General features: G+C 44.7%; 1 protein-coding gene and 1 pseudogene across 2 annotated transcripts in view; both read left to right on the top strand.

Annotated features, from left to right (window-relative positions):
* Positions 1 to 94: 94 nt before the first annotated feature.
* RAD54L (RAD54 like) overlaps positions 95 to 27822 on the top strand; it is a 28387-nt gene continuing 659 nt past the window's right edge. Inside the window, exons 1-17 of one of the 2 annotated variants that reach the window (XM_066269299.1) lie at positions 95 to 330; positions 420 to 506; positions 2216 to 2335; positions 15122 to 15182; positions 16757 to 16892; positions 17326 to 17395; positions 17514 to 17802; positions 18023 to 18147; positions 18421 to 18571; positions 23679 to 23805; positions 24849 to 24923; positions 25037 to 25167; positions 25689 to 25799; positions 25967 to 26090; positions 26456 to 26534; positions 26862 to 27041; positions 27638 to 27801. In XM_066269299.1, coding sequence (XP_066125396.1) covers positions 328 to 330; positions 420 to 506; positions 2216 to 2335; positions 15122 to 15182; positions 16757 to 16892; positions 17326 to 17395; positions 17514 to 17802; positions 18023 to 18147; positions 18421 to 18571; positions 23679 to 23805; positions 24849 to 24923; positions 25037 to 25167; positions 25689 to 25799; positions 25967 to 26090; positions 26456 to 26534; positions 26862 to 27041; positions 27638 to 27801 — 2033 coding nt within the window. In that variant the 5' untranslated portion in view covers positions 95 to 327. Of the gene's footprint in view, positions 331 to 419; positions 507 to 2215; positions 2336 to 15121; positions 15183 to 16756; positions 16893 to 17325; positions 17396 to 17513; positions 17803 to 18022; positions 18148 to 18420; positions 18572 to 23678; positions 23806 to 24848; positions 24924 to 25036; positions 25168 to 25688; positions 25800 to 25966; positions 26091 to 26455; positions 26535 to 26861; positions 27042 to 27637; positions 27802 to 27822 lie in introns of those variants that run through there. The other variant, XM_066269300.1, reaches the window with a different exon arrangement.
* On the top strand, positions 13737 to 14740 carry LOC136328738 (intraflagellar transport protein 52 homolog pseudogene; annotated as a pseudogene).

Below are 27822 nucleotides of genomic sequence, written 5' to 3'. Positions count from 1 at the left end.
AGCCCACCTGAGACCATTATACCGACTCCACTCTGCCCAACCTGGCACTCCACCCATCGCCCCCCCCCCCCCCATCCAAGATCTCTACTCATCTCTGCTTGGGTACTTCCTCTGGCGTGCTCTCCGGCCACGGCTAACTGGCTAGTCTCACATTTTGGCCCAAACCCCAGCCACTGGCTGGATTCCCTCCGTCCACGCTCCCTCTTTAATTAGTCATGCTCTCGTTAATATAGCAGCCGGTTCTTTACCAGTTCTGCATTTTCAGCTGCTGGGTGCCTTTTTCTTTTGGTTGATGGGTACTTGATATTTTATGGTCCTGGGTCTAGGATGGTAAGTGTGGCCTAGGGTACTCTGTACCTGGGTTTGGTGGGCTCAGGCTGCAGGATTCCTGCGGGTGCTCAGATTTTATTCTCTTTCAGAGGAGGAGTTTAGCTCCTAGCCAGCTGGCCAAGAGAAAACCGGAAAGCAGACCTTCTAATGATGAAGACTGGCAGCCTGAAACAGAAGTGAGTACTCAGCCCTCAAGGAGGTAGGAAAGGTGGGGATGCAGGAGTGTTTGGGCAGAAAGGAATCCTGGACTTTGTTTCTGTGGTTACAGAGAATGAACCGATCACCTCCAGAAACCTCTTTAAATGAGTGCTAATTATGTGTCAGGCATTGAACAAAATAAATAAAATATTTGTCCTGAAGATACTCACTAGAAACTAATACAGACTTTTTTTTTTTTTCTGGTAGGAAGGAGTATTCCAAAGCAAAAGAGCACATTGGATTGGGCTCTTGGGCTGCCTTGAAAAAGAAAGTGCTCCCCAATAGCACTCTGCTCTTTTCTTTTTGCCTTCTGACCCAGTGTCACAGAGTAGTACAATGTAGTGGGCCTACTTTAGGGTCCTGAGCTCACTTGGGCCCAGATCAGAAGGGTGGTGCCCCTCCAGTCTCTGCTAATACCCAAGGACCCTATCCTCTGCTTCTTCCTTCAGGACTTTCTGGAGCTGACTGTAGGCAGGATCTGTGTATACCAAAATCAATAGGACAGTGCATTTACTTCAGAGACAGCAGTTCAAGAAGGAATGGCTTGACCGCTGGAACTTTGGCAGAAGAGATTAAAGAAGGTCTAGAAGGCAATTTTGGGTTGGGATAGTGAGTAAAAGCATGTAGAGAGAGAGGTAAGGGGCCTGGTGCTTCTATTTCAGGTGTGCCTTAGAGCAGGGGTCCCCAAACTATGGTCCGCAGGCCGCATGCAGCCCCCTGAGGCCATTTATCTGACCCTCGCCGCACTTCCGAAAGGGGCACCTCTTTCATTGGTGGTCAGTGAGAGGAGCATAGTTCCCATTGAAATACTGGTCAGTTTGTTGATTAAAATTTACTTGTTCTTTATTTTAAATATTGTATTTGTTCACGTTTTGTTTTTTTACTTTAAAATAAGATGTATGCAGTGTGCATAGGGATTTGTTCATAGTTTTTTTTATAGTCCAGCCCTCCAACAGTCTGAGGGACAGTAAACTGGCCCCCTGTGTAAAAAGTTTGGGGACCCCTGCCTTATAGGATCATTGAAGCTTCAGATACCTTGGCAAGCTGGTACAAGTGGGTTCTTGCTTGATAGTTCAGGGGGGCTTGCTCTGTAGTTGTACATGGGGCTCCTTGACCTGTGAGGGAGGCTCGTTGGCTGTGCTTTGCCACTTACGTGGGTCTCAGACTTAAACTTGGGTAGCACTTATTGCAGCTGGGTCATAAATGTTGCTGTCTGCTGCTGGTAGTTCCTGAAAATGTTTTTGGTGCTGGGGTCCTTGCTGCCATGGTGTGAGCTGACTGAAGAGTGGCCTCAGTGGCCTGGAAGTTGGGGGAAGCTGTACTCTTGTCCCTCTTTTGGGAAACTCAGGGAGGGAAGCAAACAATTGCTCAGTTGTTCCTTGGGGCTTTGGAATGAAGGTTTGGGGCGGCATGACTCTATGCTATTTATGGACTTGCCCTTCACAGGCCCACTTCATTCACCTTCTAGTGCCTTATCTCAGATTAGGTAAGTTCTTTAAACTCATTAAGCTCTAATTTCACCTGTTAAATAAGGATATTAAACACTTAACATGGGATCATTGTGAAAATGATACATGGTAATATGAGTGAAAAGTTTTTATACACAGTGCCTGGTACTTAATAAGAGTTTTAAATGTTAGTTGCCATGTGGTCTTCTAGCTTGACCATTCCCATTACTCTCTCCTAGACACCCAAGAAACGGAAATCTGGCAGGGGGACCCAGAGCCAGGAGTGTTTCCTGTCTCCTTTTCGGAAAGCTTTGACCCAACTAACAAATCGACCACCCTGTCTGGACGGTAGTCAACATGTAAGTCAGAACTGCAACCTGCCAATGTATGTGCATGTCCTGTTTTGCCTAGGGAGGCTCTCACCCCTGAAGACTCTACAGAGTAGCCAGCAGACAGACTTTGGTGGGAACTTTGGGCTTGCTCACAGTGAGACAAGAATATCGAGCTGCTCCTGTGTGTGCCCTGAACCATGAATTGAACCGGCAACCTTTCCGGAACGATGTTCCAACCAACCGAGCTGTCTGGCCAAGGCTTAATTTTTATTGATTTTTAGAGAAACAGAGAGGAGAGGAGAGAGAGAAGAGGGGAAGGAAAATCTTCATTTGTTGTTCGACTCAGTTGTGCATTCTTTGGTTGCTTCTGTGTGTGCCCTGACCAGGGATCAAACCTGCAACCTTGTCGTTTTGGGACTACTTTCTCAACCGACTGAGCTAACTGATCGGGTCTTGGAGACCCCTTCTTTTTTACGTACCTGGGCACTAAATCTCAGGTGGCTCAGATTCCTGAGGACATAAAGGTATAGGAGAGGGAAGGCCATGGTAGGGGTGTTGAAACCAAGATACAGAGTCTCTGACTCTGCATATGGCTTTAAGAAGAAGTACCGGAATCGCCCTGGCCTGGTGGGTTAGTTGGTTAGAGTATTGTCCAGATATGTCAGGGTTGTGGGTTTGATCTAAGGTCAGGCATATGCCAAAGTCAACCAATGGCTGCATAAATTAGTGGAATAGTGAGTCGATCTTTCCCCCTTTTCTCCTCTTTTCCTCTCCTCCTCTCTCCCTCTCTCCCTTCCTCCCTTCCTCTCTCTTTAAAATCAATTTTTTAAAAAAGTACTAGAGTCCTACAGTTTTCACATGTTTCCCCATCACCACATAGCAGGTTCTGTGCATTATCTCCTGTAACTCATTTTTTTAAGATGAAGCTAAGTAAGTCTTGGAGGGGTTAACTTGTCCAAAGCTACAGAGTGGTTAGATCTGCCTAGCTTCATCCAAAGCCTTTCCACCAAGCTTTTGTTCCTTTCTTTTCTTATTTCTTGAAATTTTTATTTATTGATTTTAGGGAAAAGGGAAACATCAATTTGTTTTTCCACTTTTTTATGCATTCGTTGGTTGATTCTTATATGTGCCCTGACCAGTCCATCAAGCTTTCTGAAGGATTGTGATATCCAGCTGTTGGAATTTAAATGACAAAGTGATAAAGGTATCTTTTGTTATTTATAGCAACCACACCTGAGTTTATGTGAATGCAATGACTTTAAAGCACCTAACCTTGAGGCCCCTTGCCTGAGGGACCTCGCAGTGAATGGCCAGTGTTTAATCAATCATGCCTATGTAGTGAAACCTCTATAAAAACCCAAAAGGGTGGGGGGTTTGGAGAGCTTCCAGATCGCAGAGCTTCTGGGTTGGTGGACAGGACCTCATCCATGTTCCGGAAAGTGGCACACCCCAAACCCCATAGGCACAGAACCTCCTGTGCTCGGGACCCTTCCAGACCTCACTGTATTTCTTAATCTGGCTGTTCATTCATATCCTTTAATATCCTTTGAGATAAATTGGTAATCTAGTAAGTAAACATTTTCTGAGTTCTGTGAGTCACCCTAACAAATTAATCGAATCCAGGAAGGGGGTTGTGGGAACTGCCAATGTACAGCCTGTTAGAGAGAACCACAGGATTTGAGATTGCCATCTGAATTAGTGGGAGGGAGACAGTTTTATGAAGCCTCAATCTGTAGGCTCTGCTACTTTCTCCATGTAGATAAGGTCAGAATTGAGTTACATTGTAGGACACCCAGGTGGTGCCAAGGAATTGCTTGATGTACCCGGCCAGGTGGCACAGTTGGTTAGAGCATTGTTCAGATATGCCAGGGTTGCGGGTTCGATCCCGTCAGGACACATACAAGAATCAACTGGGGGCCTGATTGGTTGTGGCGCAGTGGATAGAACATTGACCTGAAACACTGAGGTCCTAGGTTCAAATCCCCAAGGTCATTGGCTTGAGAGCTGGTTCATTTGGCTTGAGCTCAGGCTCACCAGCTTGAGTGTAGGGTCCCTGGCTTGAGCATGGGATCAGTATGATCCCATGGTTGAGCAAGGGGTCACTGGATGGGCTGGAACCCACTCCCTTCATCAAGGCACATATGAGAAGCAATCAGTGAACAACAGAAGTGCCACAACCATGAGTTGATGCATCTCATTTTTCTCCCTTTCTCTCTCTCTCTCTCTCTCTCTCTCTCTCTCCTTTCTTCCCCCTTGCTCCCTCTGTCTAAAATCAATAAATAAAATTAAAGCAAAAAAAATTTCTTGATATGTGGAAAACTCACCCATGTCAGAAGTGAAGTAGTGTAGTATTCAGAATGGAGGATACATACAGGAGTGTTTTTTCTTTACAGGGAGGTTTTGGGTTTTTTTTTTGTTTTGTTTTGTTTTTTTATTTTTATTATTATTATTTTTTGTATTTTTCTGAAGCTGGAAACGGGGAGGCAGTCAGACAGACTCCCACATGTGCCCGACCGGGATCCACCCAGCACACCCACCAGGGGGCGATGCTCTGCCCATCCAGGGCTTCGCTTTGTTGCAACCAGAGCCATTCTAGCGCCTGAGGCAGAGGCCATGGAGCCATCCCCAGTGCCTGGGCCATCTTTGCTCCATTGGAACCTTGGCTGTGGGAGGGGAAGGTAGAGACAGAGAGGAAGGAGATGGGGAGGGGTGGAGAAGCAGATGGGCGCTTCTCCTGTGTGCCCTGGCCGGGAATCAAACCCAGGACTTCCGCATGCCAGGCTGACGCTCTACCACTGAGCCAACCGACCAGGGCCTGTTTTGTTTTGTTTTTAAAGGAACACAGAGAGATAGGGACAGACAGACAGGAACGGAGCGATGAGAAGCATCAATCATTAGTTTTTCGTTGCGCATTGCAACACCTTAGTTGTTCATTGATTGCTTTCTCATATGTGCCCTGACGGGGGGGAGGGGGGCTACAGTAGACCGAGTAACCCCTTGCTCGAGCCAGTGACCTTGGGTCTAAGCTGGTGAGCCTTTCTCAAACCAGATGAGCCCACGCTTAAGCTGGCGACCTCGGGGTCTCGAATCTGGGTCCTCTGCATCACAGTCCGACACTCTATCCACTGTGCCACCGCCTGGTCAGGCTACAGGGAGGTTTTGAAGGAAAAATGGGAATCTGTTAATGAGCATATGTAATGGAGGTTATTTGTGCACTCAGCAAACATTTAGAAACATTTTTACAAAATACTTGATAAATACAAAAGAAAACATCTAACATGTAGCATATAAAATACAAACACCTGTGAACTCACCATCTAGGACTAGAACATCATCAAAGTTTCCCATTGGCAGAGGTAACCACTATCTTTAATTATGATCATCTCTTTTTGTGATAGTTTTACCATATGTATATAATTTACTAAGTTTAATTGTTACTGAGCTCTAAAAAAGTGATATGTATGTTACCAGACTGCAGAGGTCGTTTGCCTTCCTGCATGGGAGCTCAATAAGACACAAATAGGAACATGCAGCAAAGAAAATAAGGGTTTATTTTATTAGTTCAGGAAGTGGCCCACACCTGGAGTCACAGATGAGCTAATGCTCAAAGACCTGGCTCTCTGATGGCTTCCATGGGTTGGGTAGTATAGGGGAAAAATCATTAATCATGGTGACTAGGGGAGTTAGGGTCATGGTCTCCACTGATTGGTCAGTGCTAAGGTAGGAGTAGTTAGTTGATCAGTGCCTCTGGTCTTAATGTCAGCCTTGGCATCTATTTGTTTGGTTTCCCTGCTTTTTGGGACCTGATGCTGAAACACAGAGGCCTAGATATTATCTCTAGTTTGACCAAAACTCTTGTCTCAGTGGTCAACAGACTGGAGGCTTTGTTCCAAGATTATTATTATTTTGTGTGTGTGTGTGTGTGAGAGAGACAGAGAGAGAGGGACAGATGGGGACAGAGGAAGGGAGAGAGATGAGAAGCATCAATTCTTTGTTTCAGCACCTTAGTTGTTCATTGATTGCTTTCTCATATGTGCCTTGATGGGGGGCAGGGGGCTACAGCAGACAGAGTGACCCCTTGCTCAAGCTAGCGATCTTGGGCTAAGCTGGTGAGCCTTTCTCAAACTAGATGAGCCTGCGTTCAATCCAGAGGCTTCAGGGTTTCAAACCTGGGTCCTCCGTGTCCCAATCTGATGCTCTATCCACTGTACCACCACCTGGTCAAGCTCCTAAGATTATTTGATGCTGATCAGAACCTCATTGTCCTGAGGGTTAATGATTAAGGGAGTGGACATACAAGGGATAATGAGACAGGGCGCTGGATGAGCCGGTTTAACCTTTTGAGTAGTACAAACGTTCATGTACGTCCTCGTGCCTCCTGACCATCCAGGGTACGATTGTAACAAAATTTGTATTTTAAAAATGTGTAAGGCAACATTAAAAAAAAGCAAATGTATGTTCTTCTTGTTTCCATAAATTGGTTATCAAACAAACATGATTTTAAGTTAATAAAACTGGAACTGGAACTAATTTCATTTACTGAAAAAAAAAAACTCCTGGGGGTTAGTAAGCATGAAAAAAAACTACCCAATGGGTTAAATCAGAAGGAAAAACAGGAGAAAAGGTTATATTAAAGAAATGAAGTTTCTACGCAGTTACATGTAGTCCTCTGGTACTTTTCATTCAGGATTCATTCAAGTTGTTCTATGTAACTATATGGCATAAGTGCAGGTGTGCTGGGAGTTTGAAATGGGCCTAACAGTTTGGAGGTTGGTGAAGACCTAAATCTGAGGGACATATGACTAGGTTCTGTCCTGAAGGGTATGAGAAGTCAGCCAGGTGAAGAGAGTGGTAAATGGTCTAGATGAGGGAACAGCCTGTGTGAAAGCTGTGGAGGAAGGGGCGTATCAGAGGGAAAATTTTCCTCTAGCCTAGGTTTTTCTGGCTGGACTAATAAACAAATTGTCACGAGAGAGATTAGCAGGAGAAAAATTAATGCCTACTGTAAAGTCAGTAGCCATGGCCACCATCACAGCTGCCTGGCCCATGCAGGTTCACATTAGATTCAGGCAGACGGTAATGAAACAATGGAGCCGAAAACTGGTGGGCCATCAGCTTTAATCCTAGCTTGCACCTGGTGGACAAGCAATACACACAGTGGGAAGACACTTCCCTTTACATTCAGGGCTCCAAAGCCACTGACTTATCTGAGTTTCCTAGAATCAAAAGTTTTTACCTCACCAGCCTTATTCACCTCTGTTTCCCATCTCCTTCTCTGCACAAACTCTGCACAAACTGGTTTCTCCTTCAGCACTCTGCCATCTTGGTTGCCTCTCCTGGCCTCCTCCACTGGCCTTTCTCTGCTCTCCTCTCTAATGCTAATCTGAGGAGCCAAGAGAGCAAGCTCCTGGTCTGCCTCATTTTATAGTGTAGAAATCAAAACCTTTAATCCAGTATACAAATAGGGAAGTCTCGAATACAAAGTCACTTACCTATGGCATGATGGGATTCCTTATGAGAGTGCTCTACCCCTACATCATGTAACAGTCAAGGGTGTGGGCAAAAGCTTAGTTTTAAAATTAAGCCTTAGGCTATAATAACTTTGCCAGCTTACAGCCTGTCTCCCACACACAATGCAAACTATAAGCGAGCAAACATCTAATCATATTTACAAATTTACTTGACCAACACTTATTAACAAGTAATAGGCCCTGGCTGGGTAGCTCAGTTGGTTAGAGCATTGTCCTGATTCACCAAGGTTGCTGGTTTGGTCTCTGGTCAGGGCACATACAGGAATCAACCAATGAATGAATAAATATGTAAGTGGAACAATAAGACGATGTTTCTTTCTCTCTCCCTTTTCTCTCTCAAATCAACAAATAAGAATTTTTAAAAATAATGTGTAATAATATGTATACCTCCTGTATACATGGGAGAGACTCAGGAACACTGAGTAATTCACCAAAATGGCAGAAGCTGTCACCTTAAATACCACCTTCAGCTAAAGACAAGAAATGTTGGGATGGGGCTAGTTAAGGGAGGTGACCAGGAAAAGCACAGTAAACATGTATGCAGATTTGCCTGACCGGGCGGTGGCACAGTGGATAGAGCGTCGGACTGGGATGCGAAAGGCCCAGGTTCGAGACCCCAAGGTTGCCAGCTTGAGCAAGGGCTCAACTGGTTTGAGCAAAAGCTTACCAGCTTGAGCCCAAGGTCGCTGGCTTGAGCAAGGGGTTACTCAGTCTGCTGAAGGCCCGTGGTTAAGGCACGTATGAGAAAGCAATCAATGAACAATTAAGGTGTTGCAACACGCAAAGAAAAACTAATGATTGATGCTTCTCATCTCTCTGTTTCCTGTCTGTCTGTCCCTGTCTATCCCTCTCTCTGACTCTGTCTCTGTAAAAAAAAAACACACACACAAAAAAACGTGTACGCAGATTTAAATCCAAATCTTTTCCATTCATAGTGGAGGCAGGCCTGGTTCAGTGAAGGAGACACTCTTAAAAAATAGAGATTTTCCTTACAAATGTAAATGTCCTTTTACAAAGGGTAACTTCTACTAAGTTTTTGGAGCTTCTCTCAAGTCTGCAGTTTGTTAAAAATAACCAGCGTAGCCTGACCAGGCAGTGGTGCAGTAGATAGAGCATTGACCTGGGGCTCTGTGGACCCAGGTTCGAAACCCCAAGGTGGTCTGCTTGAGCAAGGGCTCACCAGCTTGAGCATGGGATCATAGACATAACTCCGTGGTTGTTGTCTTAAGCAAGGGGTCACTGGCTCACCAGGAGCCCCCAGTCAAGACATGTATGAGAAAGCAATCAATGAACAATTAAAAGTGTGGCAACTATGAGTTGATACTTCTCATTTCTCTCTTCCTGTCTGTCCCTGCCTGTCCCTCTCTTGCTCTTTCACTAAAAAGATAAATAAATAACCAGTGTAAAATAATTAATATCCTAAAAGGCGCATTTTGGGGTGGCAAAAACTGTTTTCCTTTAGGCCCCAAAGGCAGAAGTGTCTCAGACTCACAAAGGTCATAGTGCAGCCCTGGAGATGAGGAAAGCCTTAGACCAGGGATCCCCAGACTATGGCCACCGCCGCACTTCCGGAAGGGGCACCTCTTTCATTGGTGGTCAGTGAGAGGAGCATAGTTCCCATTGAAATACTGGTCAGTTTGTTGATTTAAATTTACTTGTTTTTTGTTTGTTTGTGTTTTTTTTTTTTTTTATTCATTTTAGAGAGGAGAGAGAGAGAGGAGAGAGAGACAGAGAGAGAGAAGGGGGGGAGGAGCTGGAAGCATCAACTCCCATATGTGCCTTGACCAGGCAAGCCCAGGGTTTCGAACCGGCGACCTCAGCATTTCCAGGTTGACACTTTATTCACTGCACCACCACAGGTCAGGCCTAAATTTACTTGTTCTTTATTTTAAATATTGTATTTGTCCCTGTTTTATTTTTTTTACTTTAAAATAAGATATGTGCAGTGTACATAGGGATTTGTTCATAGTTTTTTTAATAGTCCGGCCCTCCAACGGTCTGAGGGACAGTGAACTGGCCCCCTGTGTAAAAAATTTGGGGACCCGTGCCTTAGACACTGGTAGGACGTGTAGGTTTGGAGGTGATTGCAAATATGGGTGTGAAGCCCAAGGAGGGAGATACTGACTGGAAATAGACTTGGGGTCATTAGCATATCGATGATATTTAATACTTTCAAAGTGTATTGGAATGTCTGGGTGAGTGTGCAGTCAGAAGATCCTAGGGCTGAGCCCTGAGGAACACTTAACTTTTAAAGGAGTTAGGCAGAGAGGAAAAAGCAAGCCTGCTAGGGGACTGAGCACAGGCCCCAGAGAGGGGGAATGGTGGGAGAGTGGTGTCATGGAAGTCAAAGGCGAAGAGTATTGAGGAGTGGCCAGCTCTGTCTAGTAAGATGAGGATAGTAACATAATCGTTAGAATTAGGGTCATAAAGCCTGGTGATCTTGGCCAGAGTCATTTCAGAGAATGGAAGATAAGGAAGGGGAGGTAGATGGCTCTTTCAAGAAGTTCTAAGAGGAGGTGATAAGAGATGAAAGAATTTTTGTTTTATAAGAGAGGAGAGAGTTAAGCATTTTTTAAATGCTAGTGAGAAGGAACTAGCTAGTAGAGAGGGAGAGGTTGAGATAAAGGAAAGATTAGGCAAAACAGGTAAGAGTGAATATTTTTGGAAGAGGAAAGCTTTGACCTTAGTGGGGAAGAGGGGTGTTTCCCCTCTTCTAGCAGGAGGAAAGGATGATATGAATTTTCAGTAACTAAATGAACAAAGTGAGAGCATGCTCTCTCCCCTGACTGCTGGAGTCTAGTGAGTATTACCAGACCAGATTACTAAAGGCTGTTCATTGCAAATCTTGCAGGCTGTGTCCTCAGATGTTTTTGGCCAGGCATCCTCACACTCTCCTGTGCTAGTTGCACAAATCTGCAGTTCTTCTCGCAGAATCTGTGACTCCTGGGTTTTATTGATAGTCTTGCTTTTAAAAATTGGAGGTACATTCTTGGCTATTCAGAGCCTCAAATCTAGTCTCCTGTATCAATAATCTTGAAAATAATATTTCAGTTTTAGAATTGAAGGCAGAATCTATATACCAAATTAGAAAGAAAATTCGAGTTTATCTTCTTCCTTTTACTCTTCTTTGACTTTACAGGTAGTTTTTTTATTTTGAGAATGTGTTTATTAAAACTGGGGACAGTGAAATAGGGGTTTAGGATGGAAGAAGCACCAGGAGAAAGCCTGGGGGGGGGGGGGCTTTAGCTCACTGAGAAGTAAGTCAGTGACAGAAGTGAGCCAAGGTGGAGTTGCTATTGGCTCACTGAAAAGTGGGAGAAAAGGGGGCCTTTGAGACAGGTTCAGGGGTCAGCCTGTGATGAGGTGCCACTGTCCATTGCTCCCTGGTTGCAAGTCTTAAGGGAACCCTTAGAATTTAGGAGATGCACACCAGAGGGGGGAGGGGAGAAAGGTGTGGGCGCACTCCTTGAGGGAGAGATTTTGTTAGCATCTTCTATATATTAATTTTTCATTATCATCTCTATTTATAATTACAATAATCGTGGTAATTAAAAATGGTCGATAAAAGATTCTATTCAGCTTCAAAGAAATATGCAAATAAAGAATTTAGCCCTTTTTATAACCTTTCCCTAGTCGTGTTATTTAGTATGATAATGAAGTTCAGGTCTCCTACATTTCTGTCTTTCAATACTAGATTGCTCAGTATATTCATTACATTTCTCCTATTAAAAGTACATTGAGCCTGACCAGGTGGTGGCGCAGTGGATAGAGCGTCGGACTGGGACCCAGGTTCGAGACCCCGAGGTCGCCAGCTTGAGCGCGGGCTCATCTGGCTTGAGCAAAGAGCCCACCAGTTTGGACCCAAGGTCGCTAGCTCCAGCAGGGGGTTACTCGGTCTGCTGAAGGCCCACGGTCAAGGCACATGTGAGAAAGCAATCAATGAACAACTAAGAAGTCGCAATGCGCAACAAGAAACTGATGATTGATGCTTCTCATCTCTCTCCTTTCCTGTCTGTCTGTCCCTGTCTATCTCTGCCTCTGTTAAAAAAAATAAAAATAAATAAAGTTTAAAAAAAAAAAAAAGTACATTGAGTTTGTAGAAATTATAATGATATTTATAGAAATAGTTCAGAATAAAAATGTAAAAATATCAGGGCAAGACTGGCTGGCTTTTTTTCCTATTAAACTACCTTTTTGTAGAAGGGAGTATTTTTTGTTACTTCTTTTTCCACTAATGTACTGCATTTTCATTAAAATTACCTTAGGGGTTTCTGCTCTTGTTTTCTCATTGCTTTCTTGGGTTCCAACTCTGTTTTGTTGAGGTTCACAGGCCCTTTTAATTCCCCAGAGGGCTCAGGGAAAAGTGACAACTACTCAGCCTAAATTTGCTTGTCTGTAGACTGGGGATGCCAGTAATACATAGACCTCCTAGAGCTGTTAGTGAGGATTAAATCATAACATGAATACAAGGGGCTTAGCACTGTATCTGGCATACATTGTTAGTCGTTATTGTTGTCATCTTTGCTATTGTTGTTGATATTATTACTGTTACTCCTGCTACCACTACTCTTTGAAGGGCTGTTCTCAGGGAGGCTGATGTGGAAATTAAATGCAGTAGGCAGAATTGATTTGACAAACAAAGAAATGTGAAGTATGCTTGGGAAGATGTAGCCCTATAGGACAGTGCTTCACTCCAATGATGGATTTGAACCTTGTGGTTGACTGAGGCTAGTCACTGGCCAGTGGCCTTCTGCTGTTGTGGTTATTTGTAGAACCGTATGTAAAGCCTCAAAGATGAGAGCTTTTGTGCTTCCCAGCATGCTGCTGGGCCTCCGCCGTTGCTAAGCAGCCTTGTATGCCTGGCCTTGGGATGCTGGGCCGTGTCAGAGGAAGATGGTGGTCACTGGGCCTCAAGTAACCATGGAGAAAGAGCTTTGGAGCACCATTTCTTTTCAGTGCATACAAAAAAGAAGTAATTAACACCAACAATGGCTGTAAGTCCATGCAGAAGAGACTTTGGAACAATTGGAAGATTCAGAGCTTAAAAGAGGAAATCATGTCTGAGAAGTTAATTGAGGTGAAACTGTGGATTACATCTGGGCCAAGGGAAAAATTTACTGCTGCTGAGTTTGAGGTCCTGAAGTGGAGATATCCCTGTGGTGCTAGGAGAGGGTGGGGAGTCCAGATTTGACACCAATATAAACTTAATCCGAGAAGAATATGGAATCATGGTTAATAATGATGCTGTGGTTAGAAATGTTTATTATAAGTATTTTTATTCTAAAGAAGCTCTAGTTTCCAATGGAGTCTTTTTTTTTTTTTTTTTTACAGAGACAGAGTCAGAGAGAGGGATAGACAGGGACAGACAGACAAGAACGGAGAGAGATGAGAAGCATCAATCATTAGTTTTTCGTTGCGACACCTTAGTTGTTCATTGATTGCTTTCTAATATGTGCCTTGACCGTGGGCCTTCAGCAGACCAAGTAACCCCTTGCTCGAACCAGCGACCTTGGGTCCAAGCTGGTGAGCTTTTGCTCAAACCAGATGAGCCCGTGCTCAAGCTGGCGACCTTGGAGTCTCGAACCTGGGTCTTCTGCATCCCAGTCTGATGCTCTATTTACTGCGCCACCGCATGGTCAGGCTCCAATGGAGTCTTGAATAGGGAAATGAGCCAAGTTGCAGGGAAGGCTGTGCCAGGACTCATTGAGGAGGACAGCAGTGGAAAAAACGCCCAGGCTCTCATCTTTGTGTGCCCTTTTGGTGTCACAGTCAGTGTCATGAAACCAGCAGTGGCTGTTCTGTCCACAGACTCAGTTTCCTGCATAACAGACCCATTCTGGCTGCCTGTCACTCTTAATAATCAATGTGGGAAGCTAGCAGTGCTTTACTCATGTTACATGTTTAGTGACCAATATTTGGATAAAGAAGAAAACAGCAAAATCGTGGATGTTGTTTTCCAGTTGATGCTGAGGACTCAGAGATTTCTGACTGTGTGATGCTACCCGACACAGTCACCCTGTGAGAACGGCACTGAGTGTGTCTCTAGGAGGGCAATAAGAACACATGGGGCCTGACCAGGCGGTGGCACAGTGGATAAAGCGTTGGACTGGGATGCCGAGGGCCCAGGTTCGAGACCCCAAGGTTGCCAATTTGAGCGTGGGCTCATCTGGCTTGAGCAAAATAAAAAATGCTCACCAGCTTAAACCCAAGGTCACTGGCTCCAGCAAGGGGTTACTCGGTCTGCTGAAGGCCGATGGTCAAGACACATGAGAATGCAATCAATGAACAACTAAGGTGTCGCAACGAAAAACTAATGATTGATGCTTCTCATCTCTCTTCGTTCCTGTCTGTCCCTGCCTATCCCTCTCTCTGACTCTCTCTCTCTGTCCCTGTAAAGGAAAAAAAAAAAAAAGAACACATGGGACTTTACCACTCTCTTTGACCTGTTTACCAGCTGGATATCAGCTCCCTCGCCAAAGTCATCAAGGCTTATGAACAGCTAAATGTGAAGCATGAACCTCTCCAGCTTATCCAATATCACAGTTTGAGATGCTGCTACCAGCCCTTCAGCCGGCTGTTTTCCCTCCCAGTTTCAGAGAATTGCGACCTGCTCCTCTGGAGCTGTTTTGACCTGGATGAAACGTTTTCCTCTAAGAAGGCACGACTTGCTCAGATTACCAATAAGAGTACTAAAGCAGACCTGGAATTCTAAGTCAGGAAGTGTGGTGACATTCTTAGAGTAATTAATAAATTACCGAAGGATCAGCAAGATGCTAAACATATCCTTGAGCACATCTTCTTCCAGGTGGTGGAGTTCAAGAAATTGGACCAGGAACATGGCATTGATACAAGTGAAACCATTCCAGGACAGTGTCTGAGGACCGGGCCTCCTGATTTATAAATTGTTTTTCAGTTGTTCCTCAACTCCTTTATCAAAATTGTCTATTTTTTTTTTTCTATCAGCTGTGGAAGGTTTGTGTATTTCAGTAATGCTCAGATAGGTATAACATTTCTAACTTAGATCCTCATGTAAGAATTGTTTCATTTAGTTAATTAAAAGTATCTGAAAAAAAATTATCTATACCTTTATAATTAAAAGATGAGAGCTATTGTACAAACCTAATATGGAGCACATCTTTCTATGTTTTAGATGCATCTGAATGAGATGTAATCACAATATGATGCTCTTACTGTATTACAATGCTTAAATAAGCATTTTAGGCTGCATTTGAGAAATACTATCCCATAACATTTCTTGAATCCCTGTTTCTTCTCTTTTTAGGAAGCATTTATTCGAAGCATTTTGTCAAAGCCTTTCAAAATCCCCATTCCAAATTATCAAGGTAAAAATGAAGACTTTTCTCTTTGTGACTCAGTCATGTGTAAATGTGCCTGAGTAGATTAAAACCTCAGCTTTTGTAGCCTGACCTGTGGTGGCACAGTGGAATGCTGAAATGCTGAAGTCACTGGTTTGAAACCTTGGGCTTGGCCAGTCGATCAAGGCACATATGGGAGTTGATGCTTCCTGCTCCTCCCCACTTAAAAAAAAAACCCGCCTGACCAGGCGGTGGCACAGTGAATAGAGCGTCGAACTGGGATGCAGAGGACCCAGGTTCGAGACCCAGAGGTCACCAGCTTAAACCCAAGGTCTCTGGTTCCAGCCAGGGGTTACTCGGTCCGCTGAAGGCCCGCGGTCAAGGCACGTATGAGAAAGCAATCAATGAACAACTAAGGTGTTGCAACATGCAATGAAAGACTAATGATTGGCCCTGGCCGGTTTGCTCAGTGGTAGAGCGTCGGCCTGGCGTGCGGAAGTCCCGGGTTCGATTCCCGGCCTGGGCACACAGGAGAAGTCCCCATCTGCTTCTCCACCCCTCCCCTTCTCCTTTCTCTCTGCCTCTCTCTTCTCCTCCCGCAGCCGAGGCTCCATTGGAGCAAAAGATGGCTAGGGCACTGGGGATAGCTCCTTGGCCTCTGCCCCAGGCGCTAGAGTGGCTCTAGTCATGACAGAGTGACGCCCGGATGGGCAGAGCATCACCCCCTGGTGGGCATGCCAGGTGGATCCCGGTCGGGCGCATGCGGGAGTCTGTCTGACTGCCTCCCCCGTTTCCAGCTTCAGAAAAATACAAAAAAGAAAAAAGAAAAACTAATGATTGATGCTTCTCATCTCTCTCCGTTCCTGTCTGTCCCTGTCTATCCCTCTCTCTGACTCTCTCTCTGTGTCTCTGTAAAAACAAACAAACAAATAAAAACCTTCCTTTTTTTTTGCATGTTTTGTACATGCAAGCTGACCTTGGAATTGAAGATGCCAGTCCAGTGGTGACTGTGTATGTATTCCCTGAGGCCTGCATGAAAGCTGCGTTTGATAGTGTCAGCAAGTGCTGCCAAGAGTTGACTATCCCTTATCTTCTTGGTGGGGATGTGCCAGTGCTCGGGAAGCTCCTAGTGGACCAGGGGTCACTGATTTCATTGAGTCCAAGGGAGTTCAGTTGCATCTCCTTTATGAGGTTGACTCTGTTGGAGGCCTTGTTTCTATGAAGTTTTCCCCTGTTCTATAGAGCGTAGCATTGTGCAAAACTGGGGCTGGGAGAGGGAAGGCCACTCTCATGAATTCTAAGTCTTAAAAGGTCCTTTAGGGTTTTAAACCTTTCCAGGATTGACTGGAGTTGAGATGAACAAGACCCAGACCGTCAGAAGTTTGTAGATGAATGGGGAGGTAAAATAGTAGAAACTTTGATCTGAGGCAGACTGAAATACTGGTCAGGCAGGGGTGCCCAAATTGGGTTCGGAGAGATTCTGGGAGAGAGAGGGTCATATGGAAGCTTAGGAAAGGTTATGTGAAAGATAGACATTTTTGAGTTGAGCCTGCTGGAACTCCTCAACATAGAGGCTTAGGTAACAAACTGTTGGTTTCTAGGTCCTCTGGGCTCTCGGGCATTGGGCCTCAAAAGGGCTGGGGTCCGTCGGGCCCTCCATGACCCCCTGGAAGAAGGTGCCTTGGTTCTGTATGAGCCTCCCCCACTGAGTGCCCATGACCAGCTGAAGCTTGACAAGTATGTGCATTGGTATTTCTTGAGCAGTTCTGGTCCTCCATAAGTGTGCATGCATACCTGGGAGGACGGAGGGCATTTTGGTGTGATTTATCCTTGGGACTGGCATATGTTTTCAGAGTGCTGTTCTGACTGCTGCACTATCCAGAGATGGACAGGTGGGGAAGGGGAGTGCCTGGGGAAGAGCATGTGGGCATGTCCAGTTGGTTGGGGTTCCTTATTCCTTCCTGCCAACCTCACTCAGGATTAGGAAGGGAACCCATCCCCCTCTCCTAAATTTCCCTGGGGCAGGAATTGACTATGGTTTAATTACTAGGCCAAGAAAGTCCTTTCTTAGGCAGCTGCCTCTGTGGCTTCTTGATCAGGACACAACTTCTATGAGGGCATGCCCTTGCCTATGTCTGAGCTCTATGTTTTCTTTGCTGTATTTTCTCAGGGAAAAACTCCCTGTCCATGTGGTTGTTGATCCTGTTCTCAGTAAGGTCTTGCGGCCTCATCAGAGAGAGGTAAGTAGTGGTAGGAGGTGGGGGGTAAGGTATGGACTAGGGTCTGAGCTCAGGAGGCTGCCACCTGGGGTAGCAGTGGTGTGGATGCCCAAGTGGGCTGAGTGCTGTTCTTCCCCAGGGAGTGAAGTTCCTGTGGGAGTGTGTCACCAGTCGGCGGATCCCAGGCAGCCACGGCTGCATCATGGCTGATGAGATGGGCCTGGGCAAGACGCTGCAGTGTATCACGTTGATGTGGACGCTTTTGCGCCAGAGTCCAGAGTGCAAGCCAGAAATTGACAAGGCAGTGGTGGTGTCACCTTCCAGCCTAGTGAAGAACTGGTACAATGAAGTTGGGAAATGGCTTGGAGGGAGGATTCAACCTCTGGCCATCGACGGAGGCTCTAAGGATGAGATAGATCACAAGCTCGGTATGGAGCCTTAACAAAGATGACTGCACTCTTCACAACCTCCTTTCTTCTGTGTATGCTCACTGATGGTTGGGGTTGTGGGCAGTGGCAGGTAGCATAGAAGAGAATTCCCATGGAAAATAATTGAAATAGTTATTTCCAGGCTAAATTGAAGAACTGTCAAAATAGATTTCTTTAAGATATTCTCAGATTTGTTCCCTTGACACCGTTTCTGTTGTAGAAGGGTTCATGAACCAGCGTGGAGCCAGAGTGCCTACTCCCATCCTCATCATTTCCTATGAGACATTCCGCCTTCATGTTGGAGTCCTCCAGAAAGGGAGTGTTGGACTGGTCATATGTGACGAGGTATGTGGCTCTTAGCAGTCTGTGTGGTAGGAGAAAGTCTGTCAGTCTCATTGAGAACTGCTATCCAAGGGCTGTGTCATTCACTGGGGAAGGATGTGAGAGGAGAGTCAATGATATCAATTGCTAAAAGAGGAAGTAACCAGTGTTTGAAACTCCAGCAGGGTGAGGTGCTGTGGGCTGATGCCTAGAGGTTGGATCCTCTACATGAGACATTGCTACCTTTGGGGATGCCATATTGTGCCCGGTCCTAAATGAGAATTAATTTCCTTTCAGGGACACAGGCTCAAAAACTCTGAGAATCAGACTTACCAGGCCTTGGACAGCCTGAACACCAGCCGGCGGGTGCTCATCTCCGGGACTCCCATCCAGAATGATCTCCTTGAGTATTTCAGCTTGGTACATTTCGTTAATTCCGGCATTCTGGGTAAGAATCCAGCCTTACCTCTAACTCTAGCTGAGGGTACAAAGGAGAGAATGCTAGTTCTACTTGTAGGAAGACTTCTCTTGTCAGAGAGAGCCATTGGGAGCCCTTGGCTCTGCCAAGCAACTCAGTAAGGCTTGCTGTGGCCATTACTTTTAAAAATTTTTATTTTTCAATTGACATTCAATATTATTTTATATTAGTTTCAGATATACAGCATAGTAGTTAGACAATTATATAATTTACGAAGGGATTTCCCCCAATAATTGAAGTACCCACCTGCCACCATAATAGTTATTAAAATATTATTGACCATATATACCCTATGCTGAACTTTATATTCCCATGACTGTTCTGTAACTGTCAGTTTGTACTTAACCCCTTTACTTTTTCGCCCAGTCCTTTAACCCTACCACCCCTCTGAAAACCACCAGTATATTTTCTACATCTATGAGTTTGTTTCTGTTTTGTTTGTTCATTTATTTTGTTCTGTAGATTTCACATACAAGTGAAATCATATGGATTTGTCTTTTCTCTGACTTATTTCATTATTTCATTTAGCATAATAGCCTCTAGGTTTATTCGTGTCGCAAATGTAAGATTTTACTCTTCTTATGACTAATATTCCATTGTGTATATATGTATGTACCACTTCTTAGTTATCTACTTGTTTATTTTATTTTTTATTTTTGTTTTTTACAGAGACAGAGTCAGAGAGGGATAGACAGGGGCAGACAGACAGGAACGAAGAGAGATGAGAAGCATCAATCATCAGTTTTTCGTTGCGACACCTTAGTTCATTGATTGCTTTCTCATATGTGCCTTGACCGTGGGCCTTCAGCAGACCGAGTAACCCCTTGCTCAAGCCAGTGACCTTGGGTCCAAGCTGGTCAGCTTTGCTCAAACCAGATGAGCCCATGCTCAAGCTGGTGACCTCGGCGTCTCGAATCTGGGTCCTCCACATCCCAGTCCGATGCTCTATCCACTGCGCCACACTGCCTGGTCAGGCTCTGTTTATTGATTGGGCAGTTAGGTTGCTTCCTAACTTGTCTTTTGTAAATAATGCTGCATTGAACATAGGGCTGCATATATTTTTTCAAATTAGTTTCTTTGGATATATACCCAGAAGTGGAATTGCTGGGTCGTAAGTTCCATTTTTATTTTTTTGAGGAACCTCTCTCTATACTGTTACCCATAGTGGCTATACCAGTTGCATTCTCACGAACAGTACACAAAGCTTTCCTTTTCTTCACATCCTTGCCAACACTTTTTTTGTTGATTTATTGATGATAGCCATTCTGACAGGAATGGGGTGATATCTCATTGTGAGTTTTGTTTTGTTTATTAAGATTTTATTTATTGCCTGATCAGGCGGTAGCTCAGTGACTAGAGTATTGGCCTGGGATGCTGGGGGTTTGAAGCTTCAAGGTTGCCTGCTTGAGTGTAGGCTTACCCCGCTTGAGCACAGGCTCATCTGGCTTGAGTGCAGAGTTGCCGTCTTGAGCATAGGATCATTGACATGAGCCATGATCACTGGCTTGAGCAAGGTGTCACTAGCTGGCTGGAGCTCCCCCCCTCCCCCTAGTCAAGGCACATACAATTAAAGCAATCAATGAACAATAAGGTGTCGCAACAAAGAATTGATTCTTCTCATCTCTCCCCCTTTCTGTTTTTATCCCTCTCTGCCTCTCTAGTTTAAAATAAATAAAGATTTTATTTATTGATTTCAGAGAGAGGAGGGAGTGAGAGTGAGAGAGAAAGAATGTGAGAGAGAGAAAGGCAGGGAGGAAGCGGAAGCATCAACTCTTAGTTGCTTCTTGTCCGTGCCTTGACCAGGCAAGCCTGGGGTCTCCAATTGGGGACCTCAGCATTCCAAGTCGATGCGTTACCTACTGTGCCACCACAGGTCAGGCCTCATTCTGGTTTTAATTTGCATTTCTCTGATACTGAATATATTTTCATATGTCTGTTGACAGGTATGTCCTTTTTGGAAAAGTGTCTATTCAGGTCTTATTACCCACTTTTAATTGGCTTATTTTTTGGTTCTTTAATGATTTTGGCTATTAACCCCTTCTATTCATTAGGCATTGTTTTTTCATTTTGTTGATGGTTTCCTTTGCTTTATAAAACTTTTTAGTTTGATATATTAATGTTTTTTTCCCTTTGTTTTTTCTATTTTTCCCTTGCCTGAAGATTTAGTTCTGAAAAAATACTGCTAAGGGAAATGTCAGTTTATTTGCCTATGTTTTATGGTTTTGAGTCTTACATTCCATTTTGAGTTTATTCTGGTATACGGTGTAAGAAAGTGGGCTTGTTTCAGTTTTTGCATGTATCTGTACAACACAATTAATTGAATAAACTGTCTTTACCTCATTGTATATTCTTGCCTTCTTTGCCGTATATTAATTGATGCTGTATGTATGGGTTTATTTCTGGGCTCTCTTCTGTTGCATTGATCTTTGTGTCTGTTTTATGCCAGTACCATGCTGTTTTAATTATTATTGCCTTGTAGTTTAGATTGATATCAGGTAGCATGATTCTTCCAACTTTGTTTTTCTTTTTTGATTGCTGTGGCTATTTGGGGTCTTTTGTGATTCCATGTACATTTTTGGATTATTCTAGTTCTGTGAAAAATGTTACTGGTATTTTGATAGGGATTGTATTGAATCTATAGGTTGCTTTGGGTAACATTTTAACTATGTTAATTTTTCCAATCCATGTGTGGTACAGTATATGCTTCCATTTATTTGTATTTAATTTCTTTCTTCAGTGTCTTTTAATTTTCCAAGTATACATCTTTTACTTCCTTGGTTAAATTTATTTCTAGGTATTTTATTTATTTTTTGGTGCAATTGTAACTGGGATTGTTTTCTTTTTTCAAAGTGAGCGAGGGTTGGGGAGAAAGATGAGAGAAGCATCAACTCATAGTTGCGACTCCTTAGTTGTTCATTGATTGCTTTCTCATATGTGCCTTGACCGGGGGGCACCAGCTGAGCCAGTGACCCCTTTCTCAAGCCAGCGACCTTGGGCTTCAATCCAGAGAGCATAGGGTTATGTCTGTGATCCTGCACTCAAGTCAGGTGTGCCCTCAGAGTTTCGAACCTGGGTCCTCAGCTTCTCAGGTTGATGCGCTATCCACTGCGGCACCACCTGGTCAGGCTTCTTTTTCTTTCTGATATTTCATTATTATGTATCAATTCTAGTAGTTTTTTGGAGGAATTTTTAGTGTTCTCTCTATATAGTAACTGCAAGTAATGACAGTTTTACTTATTCCTTACCAATGTGAATGCCTTTTGTTTCTTGTCTGATTACTGTGGCTAGGATTTCTCTACATTGGCCATTTTTCTACTGCAGAGGTGGCAGGCTCTCATGGGGTTACTATGAGCTGTAAATGGGAATAATACCTCCAGATATTTTTGTTTATTATATCCTCACTGCCTCATAAGAGCTTTGACCTCATAGCAGACTGTTGATCAGTTTCTTTTTTAAATCATTTTTAGTATACAGTTAACATTTATATTGTTGTGTGACCATCACCACCACCTATTTCCAGAACTGTTTTTTATCTGGCAGAACTGAATTCTACCCATTAATTAATAACCCCCTATTTTCCACTCTCCTCAGCCCATGGTAACCACAGTTTGGGCAGTTCTTACACATAGAATTTTGTGGAACAGATTGGTTAATGCCACCCCAAGTTGACAGTGCTCAGGAAAATCACTTTAGGTGAGAACCAGCTGAGCAGCAAGATTTTCAGAAAGAATACATTTGAATAACCACCACCAGATTAGTTACTACCACCATCTCAGCAGCCCCTCATCTCAGCAGCACTCTCCTACCTCCTTCTGAGCACTACTTTTTTCTTTTCTTCCAGAAATAAACAGTCCCTGACATTCAAGATTTTTTTCTTGTTGTTGGTGTCTTGTTTTTTGTTTGTTTGTATTTTTCTGAAGCTGGAAATGGGGAGAGACAGTCAGACAGACTCCCGCATGCGCCCGACCGGGATCCACCCGGCACGCCCACCAGGGGCGACACTGCCCACCAGGGGGCGATGCTCTGCCCCTCCGGGGCGTCGCTCTGCCGAGACCAGAGCCACTCTAGCGCCTGGGGCAGAGGCCAAGGAGCCATCCCCAGCACCCGGGCCATCTTTGCTCCAATGGAGCCTTGGCTGCGGGAGGGGAAGAGAGAGACAGAGAGGAAGGGGGGGGGGTGGAGAAGCAAATGGGCGCTTCTCCTATGTGCCCTGGCCGGGAATCGAACCCGGGTCCCCCGCACGCCAGGCCGACACTCTACCGCTGAGCCAACCGGCCAGGGCCTGTCTTGGTGTTTTTTTTGCCTATTTTTGACTTCGTATAAATGGAATCATACAGTATATATTCCTTTGCTCTGGTTTCTTCTGTTTATTATATTTATAAGAAGTCATCTATGTTGTTTCCTGTAGCTGTAGTTTCTCATTTTTGTATACTATTCTGTTTAGTGAGTATACTGCAGTTTATGTGTTCTGCTATTGATAGACAATTGGTTTTCCAGTTTTTTATTCTTTTGAATGATGCTCTGAACATTCTTGTGCATGTCTTTATATGAGCACAGTATGCATTTTTCTGTCCTAAGTGTAGAATGCATATGTTCAGCTCTATAATCTCTTTCTTTTTCATTCTTTTTTCTTTTTTTTATTAAGTGAGAGGCCGGGAGGCAGAGACAGACTCCCACATGCGTCCTGACCGGGATCCACCTGGCAAGCCCCCTACCAGGTGATGCTTTGCCGGTTTGGGCTGCTGCTCCATTGCTTGGCAGTGGAGCTATTTTAGCACCTGAGGTGAAGCCATGGAGCCATCCTCAGTGCCTGGGGCCAACTTTGCTCGAACCACTGCGCCATCACCTGGTCAGACTTATATTTTTGGATTTTAATCTACTATCACTATTTGGCCTTTGAAGTCTTAGATACTCTGGTAGCTCTCTTATTAATTCAAACAAATTGCCTGTAATTTGTTCAGCTTTGTTGGTTTTGGCAGGAATGTTGGTCTATAATAGAGTAGTCTGCCATTACTGGCAGTGGGAAAATCATTCTTTTTGCACATTCTTTAATTTTTTCCTTCTCCCTTGTGTTTAGGAACTGCCCATGAGTTCAAGAAGCATTTTGAGTTGCCAATTCTAAAGGGTAGAGATGCAGCTGCCAGTGAGGCAGATAGGCAGCGAGGAGAGGAGCGACTACGGGAGCTCACCAGCATTGTGAATAGGTAACAGCAGGGTGGGCCTAGAAAGCAGCACTTTTGTTTGGGTTTCCCCAACTGAGGTCATCAGAATTGCTTCCTAAGCCATCCAAGGCTCATCTTTTGGGGCCTTGGCCTGTGAAGGTTTGGATTCTAGAAGGGAATGGGACTTGTGTTCTGACTATAGCCACTGAATAAATGAAGGGTTTTTGTATGCCAAGTCCCTACTTTCTTCCTGGCCTGGGCCCTGTGGTCTGGTTTTGGGTTTCTTAGCAATCTGTTGAGGAAGCTCTTTTCTGATGCTTTTGGACTTCCTGAGCAAAATATCTCTTGGAGCATTGTTAGTATTTCAGAAGCTTCCTGTCATTTGGTTTCTGACCTTAAGAACCAGGCTTTTCTTCCCAGGCCTCACAGCTTTCTCTGACAGGTAAGAGTAGATCTGACAGATGGGTGTGGCTCCCAGGCTGAGAGGGCTTTTTCCATGGGGGCCACATAGCCCAGAATGGCAGGTACATTTTGGATTCTTCTGTTATAGGTATATACACTTATGATTTATATCCTGAATAATCCTGCCTTTCCCTTACTGTTTTATTTTTTTCCTCCCAATTTTAGATGGTAGGAAGGATAGTCAGTGTTTTAGAAGCTGCTGCTAGGTGCCTGACCCCTGTTCTTCCTGGTCTGCCAGGAGGTATGGGCTTAATTTCATTGAGCTTTGGGCCATGTGAAAATAGGCATTTGGGCAAATGCAGAAACTCCCCAAAGGATTTAGTGGTTTGAAGCTTGCTTTTCCTGTGAGAGCACCTAGCTCAAAGCGAGACCTTGTCCTCTTGAAGACCAGCTAATCTTTTGAAGGGGAAGAGAGTTGTTAGTCAAAGCTAGAATATTTGAAAGGGTCTCTATTTCCATGACTGAGACCCCGATATAGATATCTTTGCCATAGGGCTGATGAGTCTCTAACATTTGATACTACAAAAGAGAATTAGTTTTGGTCCTTTGGGTGGTAACGTTTATTCTAGTAGTTTGCATGATGATTTTACCAACCCCTTACCTTTTTATCCTTTTCTCTCCAGGTGTTTGATACGGAGGACATCTGATATCCTTTCTAAATACCTGCCTGTGAAGGTTGAGCAGGTGGTTTGTTGTAGGTACTGAACTCGACTTAGGGTGTGGAGTTAGTAAAAGCCCAGCTCTCAAGTTGTCCTCAGAGGGCCAAGGTGTGGTTCAGCCTTTCCTACTGACCCAGCTCTTTATTTTCCAGGTTGACACCCCTTCAGACTGAATTATACCAGAGGTTTCTGAGACAGGCCAAGCCAGCAGAAGAGTTGCGTGAGGGCAAGATGACTGTGTCTTCCCTTTCTTCCATCACCTCACTAAAGAAGCTTTGTAACCGTGAGTTGGGTCTGTGCTTCGAGGTTCTCTGTGAGAGTGAGCAAAAAGGGCAGGCTCTGCAGGTGATCCATCCACCTTCACTATTACTTGTCCAGAGTCCTCATAGCGGATCCATGTGATTCCAGCCTTCCCCAAGTCATGAGCCCTGCATTGTTTATTCTGTAAGCCAGATCCTTTGCTTTGAAAAATTTAGCTTATCTTATCCCCAGCCTATACTTGATGCTTGGGGTGTATAGGACTGTGTGGATCAGTGTGTTCATACACATATGTATATAAAATGTCAGAGAGGAGAAAAAAATAAACTTTACCATGTCTGGTATAGTTCCCTTCTTGTTGGGAGACCACACAGTAAGCAGCATTGTCCGTTCATTATCCAAGATGGCACTGACTACACACTGAAATGTGGGATCAAGCAAATCTGGTGCTGAGGAAGGTCTTTTGGGTAGGCTTCTAGAGGGGATTCTAATGAGCATTGAAATAGAAACTTCTGAAAACAATGTAGCTGGCATTTTTCCCCCCAGATCCAGCTCTTATCTATGACAAGTGTGTAGAAGAGGTGGATGGCTTTGAAGGTGCCTTGGACATTTTCCCTCCTGGTTATAGTTCTAAGAGTTTAGAGCCTCAACTGTCAGGTGAGCCCTTTCCTACCATTTTTTAGGTTTCTCTGGGAGGAGTGGTAGAAGATTATCTTTTTGTTTTAGACCTATCTTGTCTCAAGGCAGGATATCAAAAGTAAGCAGTCTGAAGAAAAAAAAGTAAGAATTCTGGGCCACTGGGGGCTAATAGTTGATCTCCCCAGGTAAGATGTTGGTCCTTGATTACATTCTGGCGGTGACCCGAAGCCGCACCAGTGACAAAGTAGTGCTGGTGTCCAATTACACCCAGACATTGGACCTCTTTGAGAAGCTCTGCCGGGTCCGAAGGTAGGAAAGAGCCTAACTAGGCTGCCAAAGGGGTGCCTCCCCTATTGTCCCTCTAGGAAGAATAGGTGTTCTGATTGGTGGATATGGGCTAAGGTGTGGGTACAGGAGGGACTTCCCAGATGTCTGTTTCCTTATTGCTGCAGTAGTCCTAGGTTCATCACCAAGCAGAGTAGCCCCAGGTCTTTCATGTGCTCCCATAGGACATAATCCTGGCTCCTAGCTCCTGCCTCTCCCTTTGGGAGTGTGGGGACTCACTCAGGCTGCACATGAACAGCCTCAAGCATGGTTAGTTCAGTCCCTTCAATAGGTCTGGCCCCAGGGAACTTTGCTTCCTTCTTTGGTTTTGATCTTTGGCTTTCCCTTAGGTACTTGTATGTTCGTTTGGATGGCACAATGTCCATTAAGAAGCGAGCCAAGGTTGTAGAGCGCTTCAACAATCCATTGGTAGGTAAATGCACAGCCCCTGTCCCCATACCACCAATGTAGTAACATCAGAATTAAGGGTAGATAGAGAAACTATAAGGGACTCTGCCCTAGGGTCTTCTGGATTGTTTTCCTGGTAGGTGTGGTAGGGTTAGGCTTGGTGGTGGTGGTGGCTGGGCTGGAAACTGACTTTGTGGGCTGGGAAATTAAATGGTAGGCAAACAAACTGGTGGTCCTCACAATTGGTCTGAGTATGAGTACAGATGCGAGAGAACAGTTGGCTATACTGAGTAGAATTCTAGTTCAAGCTTCAAGAGGTTCTTTGTCTCCTGCTTCCTCTCTTTTCAGAGCCCTGACTTTGTCTTCATGCTCAGCAGCAAAGCTGGGGGCTGTGGCCTCAATCTCATTGGGGCTAACCGACTGGTCATGTTTGACCCTGACTGGAATCCGGCTAATGATGAACAAGCCATGGCTCGGGTCTGGCGTGACGGTCAAAAGAAGACCTGCTATATCTATCGCCTGCTGTCTGTAAGGATGGCAGTAGTGCTCAGAGTAGGGGTGGGTCATGGAATAGACCTTCAGAACAATTTTGGGCTGTTTTTCAGAGCCTCTCTTTGGCCCCTCTGCTATGGGATCAGCCTGGAGTCTTTTATTCTGTTCTATCCACCCCATTCTTTCAAACCCTTCTTACAATGCCCTGGGTACCTGGTTAGTTAACAGATTCCCCTGGGACCCCACCCTTTTCACAGGACACCTGCTTTCCCTCATACCTGATTTCTGTTCCCACACTTGGCTTTGAAGTCGTCTGGCATAGGATACCCAAATGATAGTTATTGAGTAAAAGTTGGATGTGGTGTGAAAGTCTGGTGAAACTGCTACAGGCAAATTTCAGTTCTTAAAACCCTCCATTGGTACAGAAAATATTCTGGGTGGGCAGACATGTACAAGTCATTTTCCCAAGAGATAAACTAGGCAATGGGCTCACCTGAGCAGAGGTAGGACTCTTATCATTTATCTCTTCTCTTGGGTGGCTAAAGTTGCAATCCCTGGGTTTTCCTGCCCCCCCCCCCCCATGTATGGGGATGTCTTAACTCTGCTTCCCTGGCTCCCTCATCTTCCCCCAGGCAGGAACCATCGAGGAGAAGATCTTTCAGCGTCAGAGCCACAAGAAGGCACTGAGTAGCTGTGTGGTGGATGAGGAGCAGGATGTGGAGCGGCACTTCTCTCTGGGCGAGTTGAGGGAGCTGTTTACCCTGGATGAGGCTAGCCTCAGTGACACGCATGCTAGGTGGGTAGAATGTCCCTGCTA

The sequence above is a fragment of the Saccopteryx bilineata genome, chromosome 3 (assembly GCF_036850765.1).
Source record: "Saccopteryx bilineata isolate mSacBil1 chromosome 3, mSacBil1_pri_phased_curated, whole genome shotgun sequence".
NCBI lineage: Eukaryota > Metazoa > Chordata > Mammalia > Chiroptera > Emballonuridae > Saccopteryx > Saccopteryx bilineata.
This window is presented reverse-complemented; position numbering and strand designations above follow the sequence as displayed.